The sequence below is a fragment of the Odontomachus brunneus genome, unplaced genomic scaffold, assembly GCF_010583005.1.
Source record: "Odontomachus brunneus isolate Ranch 3 - 2012 unplaced genomic scaffold, Obru_v1 Obru_scaffold_004, whole genome shotgun sequence".
In the NCBI taxonomy this organism is placed as follows: Eukaryota; Metazoa; Arthropoda; class Insecta; order Hymenoptera; family Formicidae; genus Odontomachus; species Odontomachus brunneus.
The window spans coordinates 3,655,939-3,666,536 of record NW_022639454.1 but is presented as its reverse complement, the minus strand read 5'-3'; the positions used below and the strand labels follow the sequence as shown (position 1 = coordinate 3,666,536).

At 32.0% G+C, this 10,598-nt stretch overlaps 4 protein-coding genes across 7 annotated transcripts in view; 2 read left to right on the top strand and 2 right to left on the bottom strand.

Moving 5' to 3' along the window:
• Window positions 1-565, bottom strand: part of LOC116847517 — a 2,167-nt gene extending 1,602 nt beyond the window's left edge. For both annotated transcript variants that reach the window (XM_032822608.1, XM_032822613.1), the window contains exon 1: window positions 399-565. In XM_032822608.1, the coding sequence (XP_032678499.1) occupies window positions 399-443 (45 nt within the window). In that variant the 5' untranslated portion in view covers window positions 444-565. The remainder of the gene's footprint in view (window positions 1-398) is intronic.
• A 1,049-nt stretch (window positions 566-1,614) lies between these two features.
• Window positions 1,615-3,734, top strand: LOC116847509 (39S ribosomal protein L3, mitochondrial). The gene is made up of 7 exons (XM_032822601.1): window positions 1,615-1,833; window positions 1,990-2,080; window positions 2,254-2,493; window positions 2,595-2,726; window positions 2,802-2,962; window positions 3,075-3,264; window positions 3,454-3,734. Exons 1-7 carry the CDS (start codon window positions 1,772-1,774, stop codon window positions 3,691-3,693), a joined length of 1,116 nt encoding a protein of 371 aa, XP_032678492.1. The 5' UTR covers window positions 1,615-1,771; the 3' UTR covers window positions 3,694-3,734.
• A 199-nt stretch (window positions 3,735-3,933) lies between these two features.
• On the bottom strand, window positions 3,934-9,164 carry LOC116847494 (importin subunit alpha-4). 3 transcript variants are annotated; one of them, XM_032822589.1, is made up of 10 exons: window positions 9,006-9,164; window positions 8,613-8,761; window positions 7,624-7,726; window positions 7,230-7,434; window positions 6,772-6,932; window positions 6,396-6,622; window positions 5,956-6,321; window positions 5,418-5,652; window positions 5,048-5,139; window positions 3,934-4,782 (listed from the first exon to the last, which is right to left on the bottom strand). In XM_032822589.1, the coding sequence occupies exons 2-10, from the start codon at window positions 8,682-8,684 to the stop codon at window positions 4,690-4,692; spliced, it is 1,554 nt and encodes a 517-aa protein (XP_032678480.1). In that variant the 5' UTR covers window positions 8,685-8,761; window positions 9,006-9,164; the 3' UTR covers window positions 3,934-4,689. The 3 variants fall into 3 exon arrangements, with proteins under 3 accessions (XP_032678480.1, XP_032678471.1, XP_032678461.1); XM_032822580.1 differs by having other exon boundaries at window positions 8,613-8,841; window positions 9,006-9,146; XM_032822570.1 differs by having other exon boundaries at window positions 8,613-9,138.
• A 372-nt stretch (window positions 9,165-9,536) lies between these two features.
• LOC116846401 (muscle, skeletal receptor tyrosine-protein kinase-like) overlaps window positions 9,537-10,598 on the top strand; it is a 14,492-nt gene continuing 13,430 nt past the window's right edge. Inside the window, exon 1 of the mRNA XM_032820193.1 lies at window positions 9,537-9,616. The gene's annotated coding sequence lies outside the window, so the exon portion shown is untranslated. The remainder of the gene's footprint in view (window positions 9,617-10,598) is intronic.

Below are 10,598 nucleotides of genomic sequence, written 5' to 3'. Positions count from 1 at the left end.
GAGAGAGAGAGAGAGAGAGAGAGAGAGAGAGAGAGAGAGAGAGAGAGACCATAGAACATCTTGTGTATACTAAAAAACCGTGACAAGAAAGAATAACACCTCTATTTATACAATAATAAACTAATAACAGTAAAATTGCGAGTAGGAAAAATTTAATGCACATATCTTGCCACGACAGAAAAGTTGAGCATGAGTGATCTTGGAGAAGATTAAGTAATTAGATAATTAAAATTTATCAAATAAAAACATTACTACATCATCGTAAACACACATTTCTCACATATATATATATATATATATATATACATATATATATATCTGAAGATATAAGTAACCTTACCTTAAGATATAAGTAACCTTATCTAAGATATAAGTAACCTTATCTAAGATATACTAACCTTAGAATTGGCGCTCTTTTTAACGACAGAATCTGCTACTTTCATTTTGCTGGTCGTCTTTCTTTCTTTCCTTGCTTCCTTCTAAATGATCCAAGCAGATATTTGCGCTTTGTGTGCACATACGTCGTATTACCGTTATTTTGTTATTCGAATCTTTATATAATACGTGAGTACATCATTTAGAGGTCGCGCACAACAGTAAAGGCTCGTCTACAATTTCTGTAAGAATATGGATATAATGCTAGATTCACACTAAACGCGATTAGCGATGAGCGATATCCAATGAGAGCTCTTATTTCTTTTTAAAGTTTTTTAAAGCAAAGCTCTTGAACATTTATTACAAATTATCAGTATGATTAAGATTCTGTTACGATGCGTTACGCTCCTACTTGGAAAAGAGACGGAAGGTGTCCTACTATTGTCTGCCTCTTACTCTACGGCTGCGTTCCTTTTGAGCGCTCACGCGCTTTAAGTACTTATAAGCGTCACTTTATCTTTCTTCCGCATCTAATAAGCGATAAAAATAGAATTGGCGCGTTCAGCGAAAAAAGCGCTCAGTGAGCAATCAGCGATTATTGGTTCTTACTGTTAGATCCCTAAATTTAGACCAATTACATTGACGAATTACTCAACTGTCGTGCAACTGTTGAGTTCGCTGAACGCACCCAATGGCACTTACAGCGCATGAGCGCCCAAAAGGAACGCAATCTACATCTGTTCCTACTCTCACCACTTCATTTAGCAGTCCATTCTATGGCTGCGTTCCGAAATTCACTGCCAGTACTGAAATTCTATAGTATACGTAACATGAACTATAGATTTTCAGTACTAGCAGTAAATTTCGAAACACAGCCTATAGGTGCGTTCGAGGAGCTCGCTATTAGCGCTATTCAGTGCAATAGTATTATTCTATCCTTGTTGTATATCTAAGGAGCAATAAAGATAGAAGAATGCGGTAGCGTTAATAGCTCCCCGAACGCAAGGGTGCGTTCAGATTCCTCATCCGGGTGCACTCTATTACTAGAAACATTATAGTATATGTCACATATACTATAGCACTTCTAGTAATAGAATATACCCGAGTGGGGAATCTGAACGCAGCCCTATATGTTGATGAACCCTCTTGGGCTGCGTTCAGATTCCCACCAGGGTGTATTCTATTACTAGAAATGCTATAGTATATGTCACATATACTATAGCACTTCTTGTATTAGAGTGCACCCGGGTAAGGAATCTGAACGCAGCCCTTGATAATATAGAAATGTTTCTCTAACATATTTTAAGGTTAGAGTTAAGTTATCTGTATTTACGTAAAATTATAAGATAAAAGAGAAACATTTAAAAAGAAGCAGTGCAAAATTAATATATGAAAAATGACATCACTTCTAAAGACCATCAGTAGTCTTCAACTTTTTCACAAATGCTTAAAACAAAGGTATGACATTGTCAATATTCGTAACAAATAATTTGTTTTGCATTAGTGAATGTGATGTTAACACGAGAAAATATATAAAACAAGATATAACAAATAAAATTAAGATGGACAGACTTACAGAAATGATCGAAAAAATTAATTTCCTTTATTTTTTAGTATTGATATGCTGTCTGTTCCAAGTCGAGGTAGACGGTTAGGCATACCTAAATATCGTCATCCAGAGTGGTTACCAAAAACACAACGTGTCGTATGTAACTAGTTTACAGCATTTTTTTAACAATACACACAAGATGTGTACATCAAATAGTATATATTTATACTAAGTGTATAAATATCTGTTAAAATAAAATTATTGGTCTGTATATATATATATATATTCACTAAATATAATATATATAAGCAACAAATATTTCTTTATAGCTATATAAGGAACAGTTAACAGAAGACAACAAGGAGTTTCTTCAAGAAATAGTTCAAGACAAATATGGTTTACCTCATGTTGAACTTGGAATGAATCTCTCTCCTTTGAAATTAAATCCTGTTGAACCAATTACAGAATGGAAACCTGGTATGAGACGTACTGGTGTGATTGCCAAGAAAATAGGAGTATACCCATTATGGTTAAAGAATGGGAAGAAGGTTACTTCAACATTACTTCAGGTATTAAAATAGATTTGTTTCTCAATAAAAGATTTTCAGCATAACCATTTTTTATCAACATTTTAAAGTTCTCTTATCCTATCTTATTCATTTTCATACAGATTGTCGATAATGAAGTAGTGAAATATATACCTCCAGAGAAATTCTACCCTGTGATAGGTAAAAAACCAATACAGATTAAACACAGACTTGGATGTCTCGTAGTAGGCGCAGAAAGTATAAATCCACAACTGGTAACCAACATTATATCTGTTATTTTCCTTCGCTGTCTTACAAAAAACTACATTAATGATTGTTTCTTTGCATAGGTCACTAAAGAATATAGTGGTATATTCAAGGATTCGGGAGTTATGCCGAAACGTATACTGAGAAGATTTATAATATCTCCACAAGCAGCATTACAACCAGGGACTCCTTTATTCGTTTCGCACTTCAAACCAGGAGAAGTCGTAGATATTCGTGGAAAAACGTAAAGAAGTTTTTTATTGTCATCATTGCTTACCTATCATGTTGTATAATACATAATATTTTATTGAAAGGAGAATAATGGTATTAAACATGATATGTGCAAAACCTATTAGGGTAGATCGCGGGTTCCAAGGAGTTATGAAAAGATGGGGCTTTCATGGAATGCCTGCCAGTCACGGTGTAACAAAAACTCATCGAAGACCCGGAAATATCGGATCAGGCGGCACAAAGGCTCGCGTTATGCCTGGCACAAAGATGCCTGGACATATGGGTAATAGGTGGCGCGTTCTAAAAGGTGTACGGGTACGATGTGCATATATATATTTATCCACGCTACAAATACGTAAAAAATGATCTATAATCTTCTATAAAAGTAACTTATAAACCAAAAATTTTATTTACGATTACTTTCTTTAAGTTTAACTTTAAGTTTTCATTTAAGCGCACAAAGATATAGCAATCGTTTGATCCTTATTTTGCAACATCTTACAGATTCTACGAATTAATACAAAATATAATGTGATGTGGGTTCTGGGACACAATATACCAGGCGAAACCAACAATTACTGTTACATCTTTGACACGATACTTCCTTTAAGGAAACACCAAACGACGCCTTATTTCCCCACGTATTTCCCAAGTACTACCCAGGAATCACTTCCGGAGGAAATGTATGCAGATGATGTACATAAATTTGTAGATCCCACATTAGAGTTTAAAGAAGAATCTTAATTGTTTTGTATATTATTAAATAAAAAATGTGTAATTTTAAATCAAAGGATATTTCGTCACACACGTTCACTTTTACACACACCACACACGCACGCACGCACACACACACGATAATTTATAAATATACTTTAAGAGCAAAGACCAAGGATATAGCGCAGGCACATTCGATTTTTTAATTTCGTAATATATATTCCGTTTTACATGTAATATAAATTATTACGTCGAAATAAAACTACCGACTGATAGTTAAAGTCTTGCCAAGTTTCCGTTGGTATTTTATTAGTTGTCTGGCTCCTTACAGAAATGTCCATAATTATCAATTATGCTAGCAAAGAGTAGTCAATTGATTCTTTTATTTAGTAATCAATATCATTATAAATTTAACATGCCTAAAATATACACGAATTATTTTATAAAAGTAATATCGCTAATCAAGACTCGTCCTGAGTTAGAGTGAAGAGTAACATGATCAAGCAATCAGAAAGATCCTTCTGTTTCGCGTTCCAATGTGCAGAGCAGCTAATTAATTTTACTAGAATAATTTATCCGCACGTTTATGTTCTGTAGCTGCATTCGACTAAAGACTCCACTAATACATTTATCATGTATAATAAAAAAAGGGGGTAACGTACACATTATATGAGGAAAGTCGGAAAGAAAAAAAAAATCAAAATACATAGATGTATGTGGTTACGGATTCTTCGCTTCGTAACCGAATCTTTTCAAACTTCATTCCTATATTTCAAATATGAAAAAAATCGACAAGTCATGCTGTACGTTTTAGATCAGCAAAAGCAACAATTCTTCCATATTATTACTACAATAATTATTATCGTTAATTACTATAGTAATAATTTGCAAGACTGAGAATTCATATTGCTATGCTTTTACTGGAGCAAAATGTGGATGTAGAAATAGGAAAGGGAAAGCAGGATGGCTCCACATTGGAGTTCGTCGGGGGACGGCACGATCGGATAAGAAGAAATGGAGGCCCTCTCAGAATTTAAAACCTTCGCTCGGAATACTCGTCGTTTGATCAAACTCGAAAGCTCCTTCTCCGACCTGTGGTGCCAGATTCGTATCATCCGCCTGAAATCGATAATTATAAATGAAGATGAAACATATATAAATATTATTGGAAGTGATAAAACGATAAGAATGATGCAGAACGCATCAAGAAACACATTACACATGACATTTATATAAGAAACACGGCATTTGGAATTAGAAAAGCATATTGAACTTTGTTATGCGTCTAGAATATTATCCTAGAATTAACGTAAAATTATGTTTAGGGGAATTATATCGTTCTACATTCTTTTAATAAACTATATAACATGAATACGATTCTTACCTCTTCCGAAAAGTATTGCTCGATGATGTCGTAAGCTAGTTTGTAGATATCTACATTTTCATGGTTCTGCAATGCTTCAATCTTGTCCAAGCCTGTAAAAATGTAAATATAAGCACGTACTAGTTTCTCTTACTGCTGTTTTTCTCTATGCTATATATATATATATATATATATATATATATAAAGATATATAAAGATCTCTATATATATAGAGATCTATAAAGATCTCTATATATATATAGAGATATATCTTTATATATCTCTAGATATATAAAGATCTCTATATATATATATATATATATATATATATATATATATATATATATATAAAGATACAAATATGTGACAGAATATAATAAGATATACTAACCAGCACACTCTTCAATCATATTCGCCAATTGCTCAACTTGTGGACCCGCAAGTTTAAGCATATTATGTATTCCATCCAATACCACTTGTACAACCTGAGTATCTTTACACGACAAGAGGTCACAAAATGGACCAATTACACCTTCTTGTATGAGCCGTGCAACTTGATCTCTATTACCACTTACTGTAAGATTGCTAATTGCCCATGCAGCTTCTTTTTGTGTTTGGAATTCTCCCTACAAAAGTAATATATATAACATGCAAAATATAAAATTTTTTATCATATCTAGGATATGATAAATCTAGAATAGACACAAATGCTTTTTTTCAAACAATTTAACAGAAATATAGGTTTTAAGCATATAGAGTTCCTCATAAGAAAACCAGAGAAGATCTTATACAAAGAATTCTTTTAAGTTATACATTGACTTTTTATTAACAGAGTTGCCTAATTTAATATAACTATTCTATTGGCAATCTGATATAAGATGGAAAATAACTTTTAAATAATCTGCATAAAATTATGTTATTAACCTTACCTTTGCTAAATTACGAATAATAAGTGGTAAAAGTCCAGCATCTATAACAGCTTGGACTTGTGATTGATTGCCAGCAGTAATGTTAGAGAGAAACCATACTGCTTCCTTACAGATTTTTTCCTTGGGATGAGTCAACAAATTAGGGAAATGCGAAAGTGCATCGCAGTTTAAGACAGTTTGCGTTTGCTCGTCTGTTCCAGTCACGATATTGCCAACTGCTCTAAGTGCAGCAGTTTGCACTTTGACTTCTTTGTGCGAAAGAAGTGGTATCAAACGAGGTACGACACCACTATCAATAACCATTTGAATTTGCTCGTTACCACCGTCGGTCAGATAGCTCAATGCCCATACTGTGTCAACGAGAATCTATCAAACGAAAATTTGTTAAACTACTTTATGCAGAATGATCAACAATTTTATTTTTATAATACAATACTTACATTGATATCCTGATGATGGATAAGCACATTCAGAGCAGGTAAAATATCTTTTATGGTTTGAATTGGTGGTGGTGGATCTTTATTCCTACATAAGTTTACAATGACCCAGGTAACGTTACGTAAAAACGTAATAGGTATATCTGGTTTGATAAACGTGAGCAATGGCTGCACAACACCAAGATTAATGACATAATCTCTGGGTGCTGGGCCATCTCCTATAATGTTACCTATAAAGGAATAAAAATGTAAATTATAAAAATAATTAATTTTTCAACGAATTAACATCTTTGAAAAACAATTTTTGAAGGAAAAAGGAGTAACTCACATTATGTTATGAATAATTCGTAAATTTATGACATATAATCAGGTGTCATACCTAGAGCCCATACTGCTTGCTCGCAGACATTTTGTTGACTTGACAGCAACAAATGTAAGAACAGTGGGACAGCACCAGCTGCTACTACAGCTTGTGTTTGAGCTGAAGTCCCACTCGCAATATTTGTTAAAGCCCAGGCTGCTTCAAATTGTAAAGATGGACTAAAAATATTTATAATGCTACATTATTAATGTGCATTATACTCACACACAACTATATAAAAAATATTCCCATATCATATATAGAATATATGAAACTTATTGTTAACAAATATTCATTACATAATTTTTAACAAGGTTCTTGATTGCAGCATAACTTTTTTCATCACACTTTTTGTTAAACTTATTTGATATCCTAAATATCATTAATTGATATCATATTGATATTATATTGATATTATATTCCATATAATACTTTAATTGTTATCATATTCATTTATAAAGAATATTTTCTCATACCTGTTATGCTGTTCCAAACAACGAACTAAGATTGGTAAAATACCACTTTCTATCAGGGGATCAATAGGAGGATTACGATCTGACGACAATAATTTTCTTGCTGATTGTACAGCTTGTAATTGTTCTGTTGGATCTGAACTAGCAGCCTTAGCTACCAATTCTTCCAGACTGATTTTCGAGAGATGCTTATCAATATCATCTTCGTCTATATTAAAAGAAAAATAGAATTATTTATGTATTTGCAAACTACATATAATCATTTGACATTTAAATCCAAAGGAATTATATTTAAAATATTCCATTGAGTATACAAAAGTCCAATTTAATGTAATATTAAAAGTATCATGCATAAATATAACAAAATTATATCAAAATTTATTTTTTAATATTTTACCTGTTGAATCTGTGATAGGCACATTTCTTCGTTTCTGTAAAGTCTCTTCACGCTTATTTTTACGTAATTCTACAGTTACTTCATTGCGTCTCCTTCTCATCTCCTAAAATGATTAGTTATGATGCAACATTATAGTTTTATCATCAAAATTGTAGTTGTAATATGAGTTATGATTAAATTGAGTTATGATTAAAGTGAGAATTAGCAAATATTATTTTTAGGCAAAGCGTTGCTCATATATCACATGTATCAATGCTAAAATTTTAATAAACTTATTGTTTGAAGAAAATAAAAATCAGTTTTGTATAATTAACAGAACTGATAGTATAAATCTCAAAAAAGAGAAAAATGTTGAAAATATTAAACAAATATGTAATTTAGCAAAATCTTTTAGTAGTTTGAGACTATCTTAAAAAGTAAGAATACCCATATAGTCTGTTCTTTATAGCTATACTTTCTGAACTATTTTACAATATTTCTATTTCTTCTCTCTTCCACCCAGTATCATATATATAAATCATATTTTATTTTAAGTACAGATAGTACAACTTGGTACAGCTATAAAGGACAGATCTATAATGATTACATTTGTATTTCAATATAATTATTATAGGATAGTAGATTTTTTGTGTTAGTACAAATTACAAAAAAGCAACAAGTCATATGGAAAGAAAAACAAAAAAAAATAAAATAAGAAAACAAGAAAAAAAAGATACAGAGCAAAGGATGAAATTGGAATCAAGAGAAAAAGAAAAAAAGGAGAAAATGGAAGAAAAATAAAAAGATAGAAAATGAGAACAGAGAAAGACACATTAACAAGGAACAGGGAAGAGAAGACGGTGTGGTGTGTCCGCATACAGGCAGGAGAAAAATGGCATTGCACGTTGCGAGAGTTCTAGAACGTGCTTCGCCTCGACAGTATAACTCATCTGCCAGGCGAGGAAAATGGTTTCCCAACTCGCGCGTGAACGATAGCACGTTTCACCCACCTCCTGATCCTTGCCTTTGTTCTTAAACACCATCATTCGGTTCTTATTTAGCATCGGTGCCTCGGCCGCCATTTTTTCAATAACCAATCTCCGTCTTCGTGTAGATCAATGTACGGTGCCGGCACGCCGCTGCCGTGTGTCCGTTACAGCTGAAACTCACACGTCCGCGTGAACTCCCAACGTTCTTCCCTGTTTCGACCGGTTGCGACTTGTTCTGAGCTACTCCGATCTATCTCGACAAATGCATTCCGTCTAATACAATTCGCTATATCGTGTAACGTCAATATGCAATATCATGCATAACGCGCTCGATCACGTAACAACTAACGTCCTCGTCGAACGGTGCAGCTTAAAACTGTTCGATGCTTTCTCCTCGTTCACGTTAGATTTTACCTGTCTCCTCTCTCACTACTGCGATCGAGCGGAACGGACGTATAGACTGAGCAGGAACAGACACACACGGGCAGCAACTTCTAACGTTCGTAAATGAACACGGAAAGGGTGATCGGGGAATGTCGCGCAACGAGGACGGTGTGTTCTGAAACGTGTTTCATGCTGGCGTCATACCTGGCGCTATGAATCGCCTTAACATATGAAATAAGCGTATAACATATGACTAGACACATATCAATCATTTATATGCGATAAAACAAACTTAGTAGGGGGCGTCGTATACGTTTGAAATGCGATTAGTCGATTTCTCACGCTTTCTACACACGCTATGAATTATTGTTCGATCCAACACTCTTACAAGAGTATATTTTTCTTCTATTTTTAAAAATGATTTTAAAAAAAGTTTATTGCATATATACTTTTTTGATAAACATATAAGTAATAAATGAAGAATATAATGAATAAACTTGAATATAAATTAACTGTTTCTCTAATACTCACACAGCAGGAATGTCCCAAATATATCATAAGGATATCTTGAAGATATCGCATACCACAAATATATCTTTAGGATATCTCTGTGACATATTTTGGCCACTTCTGCTGTGTGGGTATGTGTGATATTCAGAGAAGTCACAGATCTTAACAAATGTATAACTGTTTCTCCCGAAAAATATATTTATGGATTTTTATATAGAAATATATAATACTTTTTGTTCAAAATTATAATCGTAGTTTTTATGATTATTGCGTTACGAATATGGATCTAACCATGATATTTTTTCAGTATTGAATATGTAGTGTACACACAGACACAATATATCAATTATATCATATATATCATATGTATCAATATATAATTATATCATATATATCAATATATAATTATATCAATATATATATCAATATATCATATATATCAGCAAGATACAATATACAATATCAGTAAAACACACAATATCATATTATATATTCATATATTCATAATATACAAGTATATACAATATTAAAATACTCATATAACATAAAAATATTACACCAGCATTAAATTTAAAATATTACACCAACATTAAATTTAAGAAATTTTTAATTATGTTGCTAAAGATTTAGTAGCGATGTTATCATAACTTTAAAATGTTACTTTCCAGGATTTTTAATCAAACTTAAACCCAGATATTAATACAAGATTTTTTTTAGGTTAATTCAAAGTTGTTTTGTAATTAAATTAATATCATTTCGATATTTATCAAAATATAACCATCATAATATAATTACCTCCTCATTCTAAACTAACGTTTTAGTAATATTAATATATTTTTCTCTCTTCGATAGGGAAGATTACTAAAACATTTTATATTCCTAAATAAAAAATTTAATTTATTGAGATATCATATCAACATTGTAATAATAATAACATTGACTATGATACTATATAGATAGAATATTAATACAATATCATAATAAGCATTTATTGTGCAAATTTATGTTTTTATATAACTGTATTACGTCGCAAATAATGTATACATTTCCTCTTATACATATATATATATATATATATATATATATATATATATATATATATATATATATATA

What these genes read in the sequence shown, in the direction of transcription:
- LOC116847509 (XM_032822601.1), top strand. Translation starts at nt 1,772, where the DNA reads ATGACATCACTTCTAAAGACCATCAGTAGTCTTCAACTTTTTCACAAA. An exon ending in CACAAATGCTTAAAACAAAG is followed by an intron (nt 1,834 to 1,989) that starts GTATGACATTGT and finishes TTTATTTTTTAG; the next exon opens with TATTGATATGCTGTCTGTTC. An exon ending in GCGTTCTAAAAGGTGTACGG is followed by an intron (nt 3,265 to 3,453) that starts GTACGATGTGCA and finishes AACATCTTACAG; the next exon opens with ATTCTACGAATTAATACAAA.
- LOC116847494 (XM_032822589.1), bottom strand. Translation starts at nt 8,684, where the DNA reads ATGGCGGCCGAGGCACCGATGCTAAATAAGAACCGAATGATGGTGTTT. An exon ending in GCCTATCACAGATTCAACAG is followed by an intron (nt 7,435 to 7,623) that starts GTAAAATATTAA and finishes CTTTTAATATAG; the next exon opens with ACGAAGATGATATTGATAAG. An exon ending in TCCATCATCAGGATATCAAT is followed by an intron (nt 6,322 to 6,395) that starts GTAAGTATTGTA and finishes TTCGTTTGATAG; the next exon opens with ATTCTCGTTGACACAGTATG.